Source organism: Chenopodium album, chromosome 6 (genome assembly GCF_948465745.1).
Source record: "Chenopodium album chromosome 6, dcCheAlbu1.1, whole genome shotgun sequence".
Classification (NCBI taxonomy): Eukaryota; Viridiplantae; Streptophyta; class Magnoliopsida; order Caryophyllales; family Amaranthaceae; genus Chenopodium; species Chenopodium album.
The window spans coordinates 13,316,281-13,335,085 of record NC_137839.1 but is presented as its reverse complement, the minus strand read 5'-3'; the positions used below and the strand labels follow the sequence as shown (position 1 = coordinate 13,335,085).

At 31.3% G+C, this 18,805-nt stretch overlaps 1 protein-coding gene and 1 long non-coding RNA gene across 3 annotated transcripts; one reads left to right on the top strand and one right to left on the bottom strand.

Moving 5' to 3' along the window:
• Positions 1-1,144: 1,144 nt before the first annotated feature.
• LOC145635877 (caffeoyl-CoA O-methyltransferase-like) lies at positions 1,145-16,960 on the top strand. 2 transcript variants are annotated; one of them, XM_081687246.1, is made up of 6 exons: positions 1,145-1,263; positions 7,193-7,300; positions 7,433-7,512; positions 12,643-12,787; positions 13,169-13,300; positions 16,552-16,960. In XM_081687246.1, the coding sequence occupies exons 2-6, from the start codon at positions 7,205-7,207 to the stop codon at positions 16,840-16,842; spliced, it is 744 nt and encodes a 247-aa protein (XP_081543372.1). In that variant the 5' UTR covers positions 1,145-1,263; positions 7,193-7,204; the 3' UTR covers positions 16,843-16,960. The 2 variants fall into 2 exon arrangements, with proteins under 2 accessions (XP_081543372.1, XP_081543373.1); XM_081687247.1 differs by lacking the exon at positions 1,145-1,263 and adding an exon at positions 6,230-6,392.
• LOC145635878 (uncharacterized) lies at positions 8,291-11,070 on the bottom strand. The gene is made up of 3 exons (XR_014113924.1): positions 10,944-11,070; positions 10,669-10,798; positions 8,291-8,488 (listed from the first exon to the last, which is right to left on the bottom strand). It is a non-coding gene; the product is annotated as an uncharacterized LOC145635878 (long non-coding RNA).
• Positions 16,961-18,805: the final 1,845 nt, after the last annotated feature.

Here is an 18,805-nt window from a genome sequence, read left to right as displayed (position 1 = left end):
GCCGCCGGCAGGGGGGAGGGAAGGAGTGTGGCAGGGGTGGTTGGGTTACCTTCAACGGTAGAGGTAGGGTGGTTTTTTTTAAAATTTTTAATTTTTTAATTTATTTTTATTTTTTAAAAAAAATAAACTTAACGGAACCCTAACGGATTCCGTTAACTGGTAGCAAAAGTTAAAAAAAAAAAAAAAAAAAAAAAAAAAAAAAAAAAAAAAAAAAAAAAAAGGGGCATATGTTAGGTATTAACATAAAATAAAGGTTTTCATAGGTAGCAAAAATGAAATTGATGTGTTTGATAGGTAGCAAAAAGTCAAAATTACCTTTATTCTATGTTAGATGTTACTCTCCTATTAGCAAGAGTGTAGCAATCAGCAGTGTGTTTTGAAAGTACTTAGAACGCGCATCCGATTATGTGAAGTGAAAGATAATTGGTAATTTATCTTCTGGGTGTGAAAAAATATTGTCTCATACTTCATAATTCGTATAAAGTTTCTGGTTCCCTTATTTCTTCTATAGTCATATGATTTTTTAATGTAATTTCACTTCCATTATGGATCATTTCTCTTGATGAGCCAACAGTTTTGCATTGGAGTGTTATTATATTGGATTGTAGTAGGCTGACTGATAATGGATACCCAATGTATTGAAGCTAGTTGGGCCTCCTGACATTTTATTGTTGGATTTAATACTAGTACCTGGCAGTAACGAAATGGAAAAGTTTGATTATTTTTACCTCAAATCTTTACTAATTTATTAGATATAATATACTACTACCTCCGTTATAAGTTATGTGCAACGATTTGACATAAAGCAGAGAGGAAAAATGTCTAATCGTTGCACATAAGTTGTAACGAAGGTAGTATATACAAATTTTTATATGTATCGGTCACACGGTGTGATTAGTTATCATGAGAGTTATTTTGTTAGTGTTATATGAGTTATTCAGTCAGCGTTACAAGGATTATTCATTCATCAAGTGTCATAAGGGTCCCTCGATTAGTGTTACATAAATTACTCAATCAGTGTTACATGGATTATTTTATTCTCTTATAAATCACCACAAAGTCGCATATAAAACGTAACAACTGTCAACAATCAAGGAGACGGTGATACAAATAAAGTAACACACGTGGAGCAGTTGTATAAAAATCTGGAAAAAATGAGACTACAATTCTATTTAAAGCGTGCAAGCTATTCCACTCATTACGCACTCTTCTCTCGGTTCTTACATAAGAAGCTCCTTAATCTGTTAGTCCTTGGTTATCTTGGTACGTCACATTTCTTATTCATCTATCTTTTCTGCCTCTCTTTACTTTTTAAATCCATGCTTATTCAATTAATTTTCAGTTCACGTTTTTATTATATTTTATTTTATTTTTTTTATTTATGAATATTTGAGTTAAAACTTTGTTGTTGATACTTTAATATATAATTATAAATATATACAAATAATATGTAAGCGATCTATGTCCATGGTTTTATGTGGCTCTACCCTTGTGGATCTTGCTTGCTTTCCCCAACTTTTGTTTTTCTGCTCTCATCTCTGTAGATTCGCATCATTTGTTTTGTGTTTATGGCAAACTTTTATATTACTAGAAGTGTATCCATGCATTATGTTAACAAATGTACATGTCTGCCGTCTATGCGATCGATATATCTTCCAATCTTGAGGTTAGGGGTTCAATCTCCACTAAGACGCTTGACGATATGGATATCTAATCCATGCCCCCTCACATTAAAAGTATCTAATCTCCTTTTTTTTTTTTTTAAGGAGTTAATGAATTTAAGTGATTCATTTTTATGTTTAAAACCAAACAAATAAAAGGTAAAAGTTAGATGAATTATTATCTGTTTCTTTTCATTCCGTTCTCAACGTTTGTACAATATGCTCCTATAGTACGGAGTAGTAAGTTATTTAATAGAAAGTCTAGTAAGTAGTACGGAGTAAAACTTTCCTAAATTTGTACAAGACACTAAGACACTAAGACAGCATACAGATAAGGTAAAAATGCTTTTGGGATGTATTATTATAAACTCAACTGTACATTGAAGAGTAATAAAATTAACATTAGATATACGTCTTGTGAACTCTATCATCATAATGGAAATTGTCGAATACCCAACGAAGCACCAAATTAAATAATAATAACAAAAACCTATAGTGAGCAGTTGTACAAGCATCAATATCTGGAGTTCTAGTAAATGTACGCCTGAACCTACTGTAGCAACTTAACAAATTTTTTCTCTGATTCCTCCAATAAAGAGAAAGAGAAAAGAAGAAAAATTATAGTTAATAGCCCTACAACGTGTCAATATACAAATAATAATATTATTATTATCATTATAGTTGGAAACCACAACTTCACGATTCTCTAATAAAGCACAACTTCCAAATTTCCAATTAAGATTTATTAAAATAGGATATGACTCATATGACTGATATGACTATATGAGGGATCTTATTGAAGTGAGGAGCCCACCCACTCAACATGTTTTGTATCTTTACGTTTCTGCTTTTTATCTAACTCAAATAATTCCAATAACAAAGAAATCTTTACGTTAAAGGAATTTTGTTGATTAAAAGTAAATGAATAAGGGTTTGTTCTCGTACGTTTATTTTCAGATCAGCTCAGTTCAGTTCAGCTCCTAATTTCCTTCTCTTATAAAATATTCATTTCAGTTCATCTCAACTCAGTTCAGTTCAGCTGAATTCCCTAAGTGTTGTTCAGTAGTTGATCCTTGTAGTAAGGGATGCAAGAACGAATTAACAAGGTTATAACAAGGTTGATTTCTATTCAAAAAAAAGAAAAAGCTTGATTAAATTTTTTTTGTCATACTTCTTTTGTTTTTTAGATGCATTATTTGTAGGTTTTAGAGATAAGAGAGATCCGGAGAATGAAAAAAGATGGTCTATATGATATGAGCAAAAAGACTTGTGTGGACCTAGTCCACAATAATATTATTGTGGATCCGAAGTCTATACACACGCAACTGACATTATACTGAACATAGTGACCATTATTTTTAACATAGTAACCTTATTTTTAACATAATAACCTTTATTAAAACTACTACAACGTTTAATAATATTGTGAACTTGAAATATGACACTATTACCCTAATTTTAACATAGTGGCCTTTACTATTCATATTGATCAGTATATAAAATATTTCATTACAAAAATAACCACTTAGGCCTATATATTACCAGAATGATTTTTATTTCAACATAGTGACCTTTTTTTAATTATAGTGACCCTTTTTTATTCATAAAACAACCATACTTTCTCTAATGTTAGTGGTCCACAATAAATTAGTGTGAACCAGGTCCATTTAAGAATTTTGGAGAGAATTTATTAACTAAAATACATAATGATGCATCGAATTCGAAACTTTCTTATTTATAAGTGATGCATCTTAAAAAAGAAATGAAAAATGTAATTTGTGATGGGTATAAATGTATATGCAACCAATGTAGGCATATTGCATATATGGATCATTTGAAATTTATTTTCAATATGAAGTAGGGATCATATACTTTTTTTTTTTTTGAGGGAAAGGGATCATATACTTCATACCAATTATGATTGAGTTATTTTGCCTAAATATTATGTTAATTTGCTTAAATCTTTTGTTATTTTGCTAAAATAGTATGTTATTTACTTACTTACTTCAACAACATGTATAATAATAAAAAAAAATAATAATAAAAAAAAAAGCATGCAAGAATGAAATAATATGTATAAAAATTAAAATAGTAAGAAGTTCATATCAAAATAACATGAATTTTATAAACTTGAAAACATAAAAAAATGCAAAAATAAAATTACATGTACTTATTTTAAAATAATATATATATAAATTAAATTTAATTAGAAGTTAACATCAAAATAACTTAGATTTTATAAACGTGGAGTACCATAGAAATTGCAGGGTACATATATACATGACTGCATATACATTACAAACTATAATTAAAATTTGATGTACAACAAATATTATACATTATATTATTCAAAAAAAAAATATATGTTATACATTTGTTTTAATAAAATTGTAAAAAATCAATTTACTACAATGATAAAATTACCGTTTTTAATAAATGAGTAAAAATCAAATTAAATCTAGGTGAAAATATATATTCTACTTTTATAAGAACCTAACTTAGTGTCTATTATCATACACACTGGATACACTTGATACACTTAAAAACTATTCGGTGTATACTTACTAAGAGCAAGATTAACCCTAGGTCTTAAGATTTTAAATAACATCATCAATTTCTAATTTTGCGGTATTAAGACAAGACTTTATTATTTTTAAGCATTTATTAAGTTTGGTCTTAATAAAATATGAAATTCAAGACTCTACTTCAGACTTAATTTAACATTCGATTAATTTTTTATTTAATTTTTAAAAAACTTAAATAATTTAATTTATATGTTAAAAAATGAGTCTAAGCAATTGAAGAGATAAGTTTAATAGAGTCTTAAGGAGCCTTAACATAATTATAAATTAGAAAAATAATTAAATTTAATCTAAAGAGCTAATGTGGCAATACATTAAAGTCTTAAGATGAGACTGCGCTAATCTTGCATACACATTTGATACATTGGAAATAATACTACCTCCGTTACAGGTTATGTGCAACGATTTGACATATAGTAGAGAGGGAAAATGTCTAATTGTTGTACATAATTTGTAACGGAGGTAGTATCTTATTTTAGTTCATATACCACAGAGTTAGTTCTCCATTTTGAATCGAGGTGGACTCGGACAATCAGCCTGATTGACGAAATTTTGTCAATCAGCCGCTGATGTGGGGCCCTACACCATCCTTTTTAGTAGTATTATATTCACTCGTACGGATTATGGAAACCATTGAAAATTGCCCGTTAGTAACATTAATATTAATGTCGTTATGATAAATTTCTTAAGACAAAAGCCTTTCTCCTGGATCGCCAATATCTCCTCGATTGTCAGTTTCATCTCGGTAGCCATCTTCACGGAAATCACCTTGTCGATCCACTGAGTTCGCAAGAGGAAAATCAACGTTATAGAGGCAAAATTTAACTTGTACCAGATATGGGAAACAAGTTTCAACAATTATAACCACAATCAACTTTTTAATCCACTATACTCATTCAATGTAAAGCAGTAAAAGCCACATTCATCAAAAAAAAATTCAAGTTAATTAACCAATTCGAAAGCATAAAAAATACATGAACTAGCTTACAGTGATTCGACTACGCGGAATTAGTAATTAGTTTGTAGAAAGCTGGAAATTCCCCGAACTAGGTTACGGGAATCGGTATCACAATCTTCTCAATTGATTTGACAGAGGAGGGCTAGTTTATGGGAATTGGTATCACAATCTTACCAATTGATTTGAAAGAGGAAGGCGACTTATGGTTTTCAATATGTCAAATTACAACACACATCACAATTGGCCTTACAATAACCAGAATTGATCTTCAATTGGTTGAAGAAGATGATTTCGCTCTGAAACTTATTAGACTCATTGGGTTTACAATTTGAGAAGGTAAAGTAAACTCACGGAAGACGTCTTTGACTTACGAAGTCGTTAGTCAACAAAAAACCATTGAAGTTACCGTTATACAACATCATCAGGAATGTACTCATTTACCCTTAACATAAATGAGTAAAAGACGAAAATACCCCTGATTTGAACTTAGATTTCCCCATTTTGAATCAACCATATGATCAGAATTTCACAGTAGTGGTGAAGTACGTAATCCTACAGGAGGAGGATTACTCCTCTCATTCCCAATTACATATACATGTGGTCTTTTTTGTAAAGGATTTGATCAAATCATATTTATTGATATTGTTTATACTTAGCAATCTCTTGATTTACTCTTTAGATTGATAGTCAAAGATATCTCTTATTCTTAGCTTATGTACCTAGACAAGTATTCTAATGTATCTAGTCGTATTATATTGCTTACTCATGTACTATATATACTCATGGAATTACATCAATATAACCAAGCTTTCTAACATTCTTTTTCTCAAAACTAGACATGTTCAATGGGTTAGGGGCCCATTTAAAGCCCTAGTCCAGCCCTTTTATAAAAGAGTTTTACCCATCCAATATTTAAATGGGGTGGGCTTTTAAAGGGATATTAAATAATGGGTTTTTAAAGGTTCGGGTCTAAGTTAAAAAGGGCTGAAATTGGATAACACTTAAGAGGCTTTTTGTATCCTAATTTTTCTGTTTGTTTCTAAAACTTCCTAACGTCAATTTTAAAATTCCCTATTTCCCCCAAATTATGAACCCTAAAAAAATTCCCAGATTATAATCTTCAAAAATTCCCAGATTATAGCTAATAAATTCCTTCTTCTTGCTCGCCGCTCTTAATCTTCAATTACCAAGGTATGTTTTCGTGTATTAATTTCTAAATTCGTTTGTTTTTATGTCAATTTATGCATTCTTGCTCGCCGCTCTCAATAATGTACGAATCTATTGATTTTGTGCTTGGATTTTAAATAATATAATATTTTTTGAAGTTTGAATGCTAATTGATCATCATCTACTCGATTTTAAAAAACTAAAAAGGAGAAATTTTGAAAATTGATTGGGATTTATGGAGTGTATGAAAGGTGTTTGATAAAATGACGCAATGAAGTTATTTATAGAGAAAGTGGGTGAATTTGTTCTTGGAAAGTGGGTGAATTTGCCCCCTATCATGATCATGAAAGGTGTTGCACTGATTCCATTTCTAATACAATGTCTCTTTCTTATTAGCGTGATTCTTTTTTAGTGTGATTCTTTGATTGAACAGATGTACCCCAAACTTTCATTCTGATTGGCAATTAGAAAAAGGTTAATTATGTGCACTTGTATTTGAAGTGTGCACATATCTCTAAAAACTCAATAATTAAAATGAATATGCAATAGGAACTACCTGGATATGTACTTGGTTATTTTATTTTACGACTATGATTAGTTATGTTCATGGGCCGGGCCGGGCCATTCTTAATGGCCCATGGACAATATTGGCCCATTTTGGATTAGGCTTGGCCGGCCCGGTCCGGTCCGGTCCATTTTAGATAAAGCCCTGTCCAGCCCGGCCCGGCCCGTTGAACAGGTTTACTCAAAACTCTATCATTTTTTCCAAATCCATTGAACAAACACTTTCAACTAAAGAACTCTTAACTCAAAAATTTGTGCAGGAAATTTAAGATATGGAATTTGATCTCAAGAAGCAGGCTAAGGAGGAGTTTGATATCAAGAAGCAGGTGAAGAATAAAGGGTTGTTGCAGAGTGAGGAATTGCACAATGTTAGTCTTGCATTCGATCTCGCTTTCTCGAGTTATTAATATTGATCCATTACATTGATCTTGGATTGTAATGCTGAATTTTATTTCATGTTGTGCTTAGAATTAACCCAATAGTTGAATATTTGGATGCAGTATATTCTGGAAACTAGTGTTTATCCACGAGAAGCAGAACCTCTCAAGGAGCTCAGGGAAGCAACTGAAAATCACCCTAAGTAAGTTTGTTTCTTTTTTCTTTGCTATGCTATTACTCCTTCTACCCCTTTTCTATGGTTGCATGTTTTTTAGACAAAGATGGTTACGTATTCTATAGGCAGCTCCTTCCTACATTTCTAAACTTTCCTAAAATAGGATACATTAAATTCATATTTTTCACAATCCAATACACTTAATTATGATCATATAGTGAATTAGTGAGTGAGGGATAGCTAAATAGCTTAAGTGGTTAGAGTTCATCTCGATTCTAGGGATCTTATGATCGATTATCACTTTATTCTTTTGGCTCTCTCTAAAAAAATAAAAAATAAAATAAAAAATATATCTCATTATATGACCTTTTTAAACAATTATACACTCTCAAAGCAAATATTTTCGTTTATTAAAATTTTTACCTAATTTTAAAACAAATATTCTCATTTTTTACACTTTAAATCTGAGAGGTTGTTATGTATATCCGGGTACACCGTATACCTATGAGTATTTATTCTCATTTTGATGTTTTTTTTTTCATTTTATCATCAAATAAAGAGGAAAAATTAACCTTTAATTAGTTTGGTGTACGGTACAGTTAGGGGTGAGCGTAGCAGGGTACCCTGTACAAATCCTTGGAACCGGAACCGGAACCTGTTGCAACAGGTTCCTAATTTTATTACCCGGAACCGGAACCTGTTGCAACAGGTTCCTAATTTTATTACCCGGAACCGGAACCTACAGGTTCCGGTTCCGGAACCGGGTACCCTGTCTCAAGTAAGCTTAATTGTTCCAAAATTACTAAATTGTTCCAAAGTTATAAAAAAAAAGGATGTTTACCATAAATTAAAAGCTTACAAATAACAATCCAACACTAATTGTTTACTGTCTAGTATATTTAATACAAATACTTAACTTATATGATAAAAATACAAATTTTATTACACAATCTCATATTCGCATCTTGAATCTTGATAGCCCATGAAGTAAGACTTTTGATACCTACATAGCATAAGAACAAATTAAGTATATTATTACAATTAATAATTTTGGCAGTAAAATAAAAGTAGAGTAATATAAAGAAAATAACAAAGTAAAATTACAAGTTAGATTACCTTAATGCTTGTACAGGAGCAACCTTAATAATTTTTGCCAACATCTTCATTTAGTTGTGTAATACAACTATCACTTAAATCTAAAAATAAAAAAAATAAAAAAAAGCATGAATTCATTAACTTATATATACTCAATTACTCATCATATGAACTGATAAAAGATATGCATTATAATTAAAGTACTACCTTCTTCATATTTCTCAACATCTTCTAACAATTGCTCAATGTCCACACTTATGTCAGAAGCTCTCAACCAATCTTGAGCACAAATTAGAACTTCAACAGTTTTTGGACCTAAACTACTTCGAAACTGATCAAGGACCCGACCCGACGTACTAAAAGCCGACTCACTTGAAACCGTCGAAACTGGAATAGCAAGAATATCCTTCGCCATCATGCCCAAAACCTTGTATGTATCACTTTTGAGACTCCACCATTTTAAAATATCAAAAGATTCATCATCTCTTTTTTCAAGTGGTGCTTCAAGATACAAGTCTAACTCAGATTTTCCACCAACTTCATCAACATCTTCTTCATCAAACTCATCATACAACTTTTTCATGTTTACATTATTCACCGCTCCCATTTGATCATTACCATCAGCATCCATGGTGAAGGAAGTGGAACAATGAGCAACATTTTGTGAAGTAGAAGACACAACATAATTGGCAAATAAACGATTTAACACATCATGTATATGATTATATGTATCATCCACCTTTCTAGAGTCATGAGGATAAAGTTTCTTTAGAGAGAACTTGACAAACTTCAATTTATAACGTGGATCAAGAATAACCGCAATTAACACCATGACATTTGTTTTCCCCAAATCTCCATAATACTTCTCAAATTTCTCTCTCATTTGACTACTCATCAAACATAACTCAAGATCATCACTACTTTCCCACTCTAACAAAGAAGTAAGTATGGCCAACACTTCATGAAAATGCATATTGGAAGTCACATATAAACTACCAGACATTCTTTTAGTAGCTTCATAAAACCTCTTAAGACAAATTGATAAACCTTTGGCTTTCGCCCAATCATCTAAACTAGGAACACCATCTTTAAGCTCTTTTGCAAAATCAACATCATCCTCATTATATCGATCAAAGACTTTTTCATATTTCAATGCACTTTCCAACATTAGATAAGTAGAATTCCATCGAGTGGACACATCAAGACAAACTGAACCTTTGTGGAGAACTTTGACACGTTTAGCACATTCATTAAATAATTTAGCCCTAGCGGGAGAGCTCCTAACATATCTTACAGCACCACGAATACTACTAATTGAATTTTTTACTTTTGACAAACCATCACGCACAATCAAATTAAGGACATGTGCAGCACATCTCATGTGAAAAAATTCACCTCCAAGGACAAGTTTATCAGACAAATTTTTCCTTAAATGACTAATAGCCACATCGTTCGAGCTAGCATTATCAACTGTGACACATGATATCTTTTCCTCAATGCCCCATTCAAGTATACAAGTCTCTACAACCTTTCCAATTTCTTTGCCTTTATGACCATCCATCAATTGAAAATTTAAAATTCTCTTGTGTAATTTCCAGAAATCATCAATAAAATGTGCCGTCAAACACAAGTAATTAAAATTCTGAATTGAAGTCCAACAGTCAGTTGTGAGAGCAACTCTTGATTTTAAGCCTTTTAAAGTATTCTTTAATTGTTCTCTCTCACATATATACAACTTCTTACAGTCTCTAGCAATTGTAAAACGTGAAGGAACAACAAATTGTGGACAAGTAACACTAAAAAAGTACTTAAACCCTTCATGCTCAACAAAAGAAAATGGTTGTTCATCAACTATTATCATTTTAGCAAGAGCAAGTCTAGAGGCATTTTGATCAAATTCCCAATTAGAAATGGTTGTTGTTTCACTCTGAGCACTCCTAAAAACAGAGATAAGTTTCTGTTTTTTATCAACATTTTTAGGATGTTTTGGACATGTATTCAAATGTTTCTTCATTGATGAAGTGCCATTACTCACACTATAAGCCAATATTCCATCACAATACTTGCATTTAACTTGAACAACTTTACCCGTTTCTAGATCTCTTACATCCCAATAATGGTGCCAAACCTCTGACTTTCGCTTATCACCAGCCTTTTTGCTTGTTGTTCTCTTGCTTGAAGCTCCATCTTCTTTGCTTTCACTATCCATTTATAATGCCTATCAAAAAAAAAAAAAAAAATCAGAAAATCAGAAAATAGAAGAAAAAACGCAGCAATAAGGATTAAGTAAGAATTAAAAGTTTAAATAAGAAGAAGAATTAATTTAAGGGAAGGAGATCATACATAAATCATAGATTACATACCAATATAGGAGGGTTTTGTAGTAGATGACGGCTGATGAAAATGAGAAATGAGAATATGCTTAGGGTTTTTGTTTACTTTTAGGCTTACTTATATTTGTAATTTTGATATTGGGCTTGCATATTTGGGCTTCAATTACAGGTTCCGGTTCCGGTTCCGGGTACCCTATAGGGTAACAGGGTACCCGGAACCGGAACCTGTTCTAACAGGGTACCCTACAGGTTCCGGGTACAAAATTTTATTACCCGGAACCGGAACCTGTTGCAACAGGTTCCTAGTTTTATTACCCGGAACCGGAACCTGCTCTACAGGTTCCGGTTCCGGAACCTGCGGTTCCGAACAGGTTCCGGATCCGGTTCAGGGTACCCTGAATTTTTGCTCACCCCTAGGTACAGTGGTATACCCAATGTATATAACCATTCAAATTTTTTTTAAAATATCCAAACCAAATGTAGCCATAAAAAAGTAACAGAGGGAAATAGGGAATATATATTGACGGCTTGTATTATAGAAAGGTCTGCTTAATTATCCTCCGTATTTTCAAGTTTATCACTTATACTATTAAATTTAATATAATGGATCTAGTTAACGAACACCCCGGAGCGTCGGATAAACATTAATCTTACCTAAAGTAGTATTAAGGAAATTTTGACAATTACCACCTTCTGTTATGTCCATTTTAGCAATTACCACCTTCTTTTTTTTTTACCACCTTGTATTTTCAAAAACATAAAAAATTACCACCTTCTTGCCTCCCAACTACCACATGACGTCATTTGAGGCTCATTATTTCCCTTTCCTCCCTATTTCCCTCACATTTCTCATTCCTAACTCGATTCTCATCCCCCCTTTCACTTTTTTCCCCCAAACAATCAAAAACACTTCAATTCACTCCTCCAAATCAAAATTGACGAACAATTATTGGTGGTTTGGGGGAAAAAAAGTGAAAGGCGAGATGAGAATCCAAATAGGAATGAGAAATGTGAGGGAAATAGGGAGGGAAGGGAAAGAATGAGTCCAAAATGACGTCACGTGGTAGTTGGGGGGTAAAAAAGTGGTAACTTTTCATGTTTTTGAAAATAGAAGGTGGTAATTTTCAAAATAAAAAATAGAAGGTGGTAATTGTTAAAATGGACATAACATAAGGTGGTAATTGTCAAAATTTCCTAGTATTAATTTGAGAAATCATGACAAAATCACGCGTCAATCGGTGTAATTAATATTAGTTTTAATTTAATCTTTCTAATTTTAACTAGCTTATCCAACGTCCACGTAGCGTTCGTTAGCATTTTCCTAATATAATTGCATATATGGGACCTAGAAGTCAGGAACTTAGATATGAACTATACTTTATTGATTTGAGTGTTAAAAAATATTGATTTTGAGTGCCTAGGAGTAGTTGGTGTAATTATAATTGTAAACAATCAATAATTCTAGATTAATCATGCATTGTTATAATTAAGACAAGGACATTACATCTTCCAAATAACTGAATTATGATCTCCCTCCATTCCACTTTTTATTCGTAATAGTCTGGTTCTATTCATCTGACTTTTAATTAAATAAACTTAAAAAGTAGTAATTCATTGAGATTTGATTTTAATAATTAAACTTAAAAAGTAGTAACTTATCATACAAATTTACAATACTATAAATGTGTGTACACTTGGTATTTTACATCCTCTTCTAATAATTTACCAGGTCCTTCATGGCTGCCGCACCAATTGCAGGACAAATGATTTCATTCCTTTTGAAGAAGGAGAATGCTAAAAAGACTATTGAAGTTGGAGTTTTTACAGGATATTCCCTTTTGCTAACTGCTCTTTCAATTCCGGGTGATGGAAAGGTTGAATTTTTTTTGAGTTTATCTTTTTGTTACATCATCACAACGACACAACCTAGTTTATTTAAGTCAGAAGCACTATAAAGTGTAAAATATATGTATATATTCATTAAATATACTTCCTAAAATGAAATTAAGTTAAAAAAATAATGAGAAATTAAACATATTTTTGTTTTCCAACAAAACAATTAATAAATGAACATATTTCGTTTATAAATACTACCTCCGTTAATTATTATATGCAACTTTGGGGTATTATTTATGAGGTATAAAATATTTCAAAGTTGCACATAATAATTAACGGAGGTAGTAGTTGGGTCACTAATATCAATTTTTCTATAATTCCTTGCAAAAGTGAACAAGTTTTGTTATTGATTACTACAGATTACTGCAATTGATTGCGACAGAGAAGCATATGAGATTGGCTTGCCATTCATCAAAAAAGCTGGCGTTGAAGGAAAAATTGATTTTGTTGAATCAGATGCTCACCTAGCTCTTGATAATCTTCTGTTGAATGTAAGTATATAATTTCGTAGAATTAACTAATTTCACCACCCTCACGGCTTGGTCTGATCTGATCTAATATAACAATTTGACTAAACTTTGACCGCATTTTAATACTAATCTATAAAGAAAAATATTATCAAAATAGATCTTGTTAGATTCGTCTCATTATGAACTTTTTAAATATGTAATTTTTATAAAAAAAAAATTAATACACAGTTAACGATATTTAGTAATAAGTAAATGATGATCAAAAGTTCTGATTTGGTCTGATCTGAATCTTTTGATCTGATCAGAATTTATTAAGGAATAAGTAATAAGTATCTGAAATAAGTTGAAGAGAACAAATCCTTAGACTCTTCTACCATTTATTTAAGCTCTATACATTTCAGTTTAATTGAGCTAAGTTTAAAAGAACGGGATGGTACTCATCTCACCACCTACTTTATCTGCCTTAATTAATATCCATCTCACATGTACTAGTATTTGACTTTTTTGCATCAAAGAAAAAAAAACACATGTATTTGACTTCAAATTTTTAACAAATATAGATCTGTACATATAAAACAATACTCCATACGGAGTAATTTATTGTACATCCCTAAAACATATAGAGCCCTTGCTCTTATGAGGAAATAGAAATGGAGAAAAGTTATGCATTTATAAATGCATAATAAGGGATATTCATGTAATAATACCTATGTACAAACGAATGTATATTCTGGTATCATTGGATGATCAAATGGTACCACTGAATATACAGTGATACTATATATGCACATAATGGTATTATATATGCATTCAGTTGTACAAAATTTAAAATTTATGCATAAATAGTATCACTGAGGATTCAATGGTACCATATAAACTTTCAGTGGAACAATCAACTTGTGGTCCCCCATCACGCGATACAATCCGACCAAAAAATAGGTGGGGTCCACCTACAGACCTTCCTCTTCCTATCTCTCTCCTATTTTCTCTCTCTATCATGTGTTTTAATAATATTTTAATCAATGTTATGCATTTACAAATGTCTAACTTTCCTCCCTTTAAAATTCCTCTGCTCTTATAATTAATGATTTCCTCCGTAGTACATACCCGCCTATTACAAATTCACAGATGGGGCGGCCAGTTTAGCTATTTATTGCATGATCTGATTTGATTATTTATTTTGGAGGAACTAGAAATGGAGGAAAGTTATGCATTTACTAATGCATAACATTGATTAAAATATTATAAAAACACATGGTAGAGAGAGAAAAGAGGAGAGAGATAGGAAGAGAGAGGCATGTAGGTGGACCACACCTATTTTTTGGTCGGATTGTATTACATGATGGGGGGCACATGCTGATTGTTCCACTGAAAGTTTATATAATACCATTGAATCCTGAGTGGTACTATTTACGCATAAATTTAGTACAACTGAATGCGTATATAATACCATTATGTGCACATATAGTATCGCTATATATTCAATGGTACCATTTGATCATCCAATGATATCAGAATATTTATTCATTTTTACATATGCATAATTACATGAATACCCTTTGTTATGCATTTCTAAATGCCTAACCTTCCTCCCTTTAAAATTCCTCTTTATTTTGCAATAACCCCACCCAATGTTTGTTAGTACTTATTTTTTTCTTTTTATATTATTATTATTATTATTTTAAGAAATAGATCTCAATGTAATGTTGAATACCTTTGAAGTTTAGCTAGTGTACTGTTTGTGTTTACGTATATCGGATCAATGTAAATTTTTAATCACAAATATTTTTAATTTTACATTAGTAAAAATTATTAAAATTATAGCCATGTTTTGGGAAAAAGTTAAAAGCTGAAACTGATTGTGTTAGCTAATTATAACTAGTTGATTGTATTAACTGATTTAAATTACTTATTTTTTTAGGTGATTGTATAAAAGTGTTTCGAAAATAGCTGATTGCTTAAAGCCAATTGATTATCTGAAATGACCAATAAACTAATTGTGGGGTAGGTAGTTCATATAGTATTTTAAATTAAATAGGTGTATAAGTGTCATTTCACTATAAGAATTGAATAAGCTAATTTAAATTAAATAGGGGTATAAGTGGAATAAGCTCTTCAAATAAGCTAGCTTCCTATCAAACACTTTGAATTGCTTATTTAATACTCCATCCGTCCCCAAAACTTTGACCCTTTTGGCCTAATTTTAGTCCCAAAAAGATCAACCCATTTGCATTTAAAAACACCCACCAATTTACAACAATATTGTGTAAAATTAGGTTCTCCATATAATTTTTTGTTTTTTCATGTATTTTTAATACTTTATCTCTCTACTTTTTTACAAACCCCATGTAAATTTATCATTCCAATATGTTTTTATTTCTTTTTGTTTAAGTTTCTTAATAACCGCAAAATCAACCCAAAAGGGTCGAAGTTTTGGAGACGGAGAGAGAAGTCAATAAGCTAATGTTGGTCAAATAAAATAATTTTGCTCTAACAATCTACCTTTATTTTATATTACGTGCAACATTTACCAAAAATAGTTGTTGTATATGATGTGCAACAAATATTTTCTTTCTTTTTTATTGTCATCTCTCTCTTAATCACATGTATTTGTATCTTTCTCTTTTCATTCAATACTCACAAACAATTTTTTTAGTAGTCCATGTTAAGGCCTTTGTTACACATAATATGAAATGGAGATAGTATTAATAATGTATTCATATTAAGACGAATCAAACTAGACCCATATGACTATATTTGTTCTTATAAAATACTTCCTCCGTCCCCGAAAGAACGACCCATTTGGCCTAGTTTTAGTCCCAAAAAAATGACCCATTTGCATTAAGATCCCCACCAATTTGCAATAATATTTGTACAAAATTAGCTTTCCCATATTAAATTTTGTTTCTCTATGTACCTTTATTACTCTCTCTCTACTTTTTTACTAACTCCATGTAAATTTATCTTTCCAATATAATTTTTTCTTTTTATTTAACTTTCTTAATACCCGCAAAATCAACCCAAATAGGTCGTTCTTTCGAGGAGGAGGGAGTAAGAGAAATTTAGGAGATTTTTCTTAATTTTAATAATATTAAAAAGATTTTAAATGAAAACATTATCGTAAAACAGAGAGAGTATCATTATACAAAATAAATGCGATTTTTTAAAAGATTGTGAAAGTTTTACTTATATTAATATCCAGAAATTTCAAAAGATATGTTGTTGTAACTAGATTAAGATTTTGAATAACTTGATCGAGTACATGTATACAGCCTAAGAATGAGGGAAGTTTCGACTTTGCCTTTGTGGACGCGGACAAGCCTAGCTACCAACACTACCATGAGCGGTTGATGAAGCTCGTCAAGGTTGGAGGCGTGATTGCTTACGACAACACGCTTTGGGGGGGAACGGTAGCCATGGCTGAATCACAAGTACCGGACTTCATGAAGGTGAATCGAGAGGCCATGATCAAGTTAAACAAGTCTCTTGCTGCTGATCCTCGCATTGATATTGCTCAACTTCCTCTAGGTGATGGTATTACATTTTGTAGGCGTCTTTATTGATCAAATCTCTTAATGCTTCTAATAATGTTGCAGTTATTGAACAATTAAAACTTTGTAAAACAATTTGTTGGACAGGTTAATATTGTGTTTAATGCATATTAATTAATTTTGTTGATCATTTACGGACAAGTAGCAAGAAGAAACTTCTCCTCGTGTGATAGAATTAGAAATTTAACTAAATATAATGAGACTTAGCTTGATAAAATTGGTGGAAGAATGTGATGACTCATTTGCCTTTGATGAATAATTTTATTGATCATTTATAATTTGTTTAATGCATATTACTTGTATGATACATTTAAAATTTTATATGAAATATCCAAAAAAAGTAACTTATATCTAAATTTCATTAGTTGAGACCCTCAAAAAACTTTTACATGATTATATATTATACTCCTTTCGTTTTACAGTGATGTTCCTGTTTGGAATCTAAGACTTTTAAAAAATAAGAGAATATATTCTAAACTTTCCTCAATCTATAAAAACAAATATAGTCACATGAGATCTAGTTTGATTCGTCTTGGTGAGTATATTATTAATATCTAACTTTAATAATTTTTGCTGGTGTGAGCTCAACAATATTTACGGTCAAAATATGGGTAAAAACTTGCATTGATTTACGTAAATATGAATATTATTTTGAAATGGAGGGAGTAATTGTCATCAATCGACGTTTTTATTATAATTTAATGAAGGGTCACATGGTTGTGTCCCATGGTAAGGAGGGATGATGATCGTGCAGCTGCTCACATCTTCAGCAAGACCAGGTTTGCTATAGCTAGAGGGGTGGGGGCCCAGATTGTATTTCGGCTCCCCAGATTGTAAATTGATTGACTTTGTAGTTTTTTTGAAATTTCTCGATGTCAGGCAATTGGATATGGTTTCATCCGCTTCCCCTTTTCTTCACTTGAGGAATTAGAGAAGGAGGTTGTTACATTGGGGAATTAGGCGACTTTATTGATCAAATCTCTTAATGCTTCTAATAATGTTGCAATTATTGAACAATCAAAACTTTGTAGTTAGTTAAACAATTTTGTTGATCATTTATACTTTGTAGTCTTACACTATTGGACAAGTAGCAAGAAACTTCTCCTCTTGTTTCCCTAAATTAAAAAACTTCTCTTGTGATAGAATAAAAAATTTAACTAATTATAATGATGAGATTTAGGGCATGTTCTCATATGATTATTTTCTGTTCAATTCAGTCCAGCTCTAATAAACTTTTAATTTCCTTCTCTTATAAAATATTCATTTCAGCTCAGTGTAATTCAATTCAGTTCTAATAAGTTCAGTTCAGTTCTAATAAGTTCAGTTCAGTTCAGCTCATTTCAGTCAATGAGAACAGACTCTTAGCTTGATCAAAAAGAAAGAAGAATGTGATGATTCATTTGCCTTTGATATACATTTTGTAAAGAATTTACAAAACACGGAGAAGAGGCATCAATTACAAATTTACAAGCTTGGAAAATATTAATTACGAATAAATTTATCACTTGATTTATCCAATTACAAGCTCGGGAAAACATTACTCCTTAATAACTTGTATGATATATTTAAAATTTAGGAAATTTTGATTTTTACCACCTACAAATAACGACTTTATTGAATTTACCACCTCAAAAAAAAAAAGATTTACTTTACTACCTCATAAAAAAATTAAACATCAGTTTTCCCACCTAAGCCTAACTCCGGTGACGGAAACCGCCAGTGGGGCCCGCCATAACAGCTAGTTTTTGAAATTATCCCCAAATTCTCTCGATTTTCCTTCTATTTAAACCAACCTTCTTCATTTCCACATCAAATTGTTGAAGATTGAAGTTTTTTTTTTGCGATTTTCTTCACAAATCCTTAATTTGGGTAGTAAATGAGCCAAAGTTCATCTTATATTTGCTTATAGCTTGGTTTTTGGTCTGATTTGTATCCTTAATGGCTTAAGGATTGCAAACACGTGTTTGATCTTATA

What these genes read in the sequence shown, in the direction of transcription:
- LOC145635877 (XM_081687246.1), top strand. Translation starts at nt 7,205, where the DNA reads ATGGAATTTGATCTCAAGAAGCAGGCTAAGGAGGAGTTTGATATCAAG. An exon ending in AGAGTGAGGAATTGCACAAT is followed by an intron (nt 7,301 to 7,432) that starts GTTAGTCTTGCA and finishes ATTTGGATGCAG; the next exon opens with TATATTCTGGAAACTAGTGT. An exon ending in TTGATAATCTTCTGTTGAAT is followed by an intron (nt 13,301 to 16,551) that starts GTAAGTATATAA and finishes ACATGTATACAG; the next exon opens with CCTAAGAATGAGGGAAGTTT.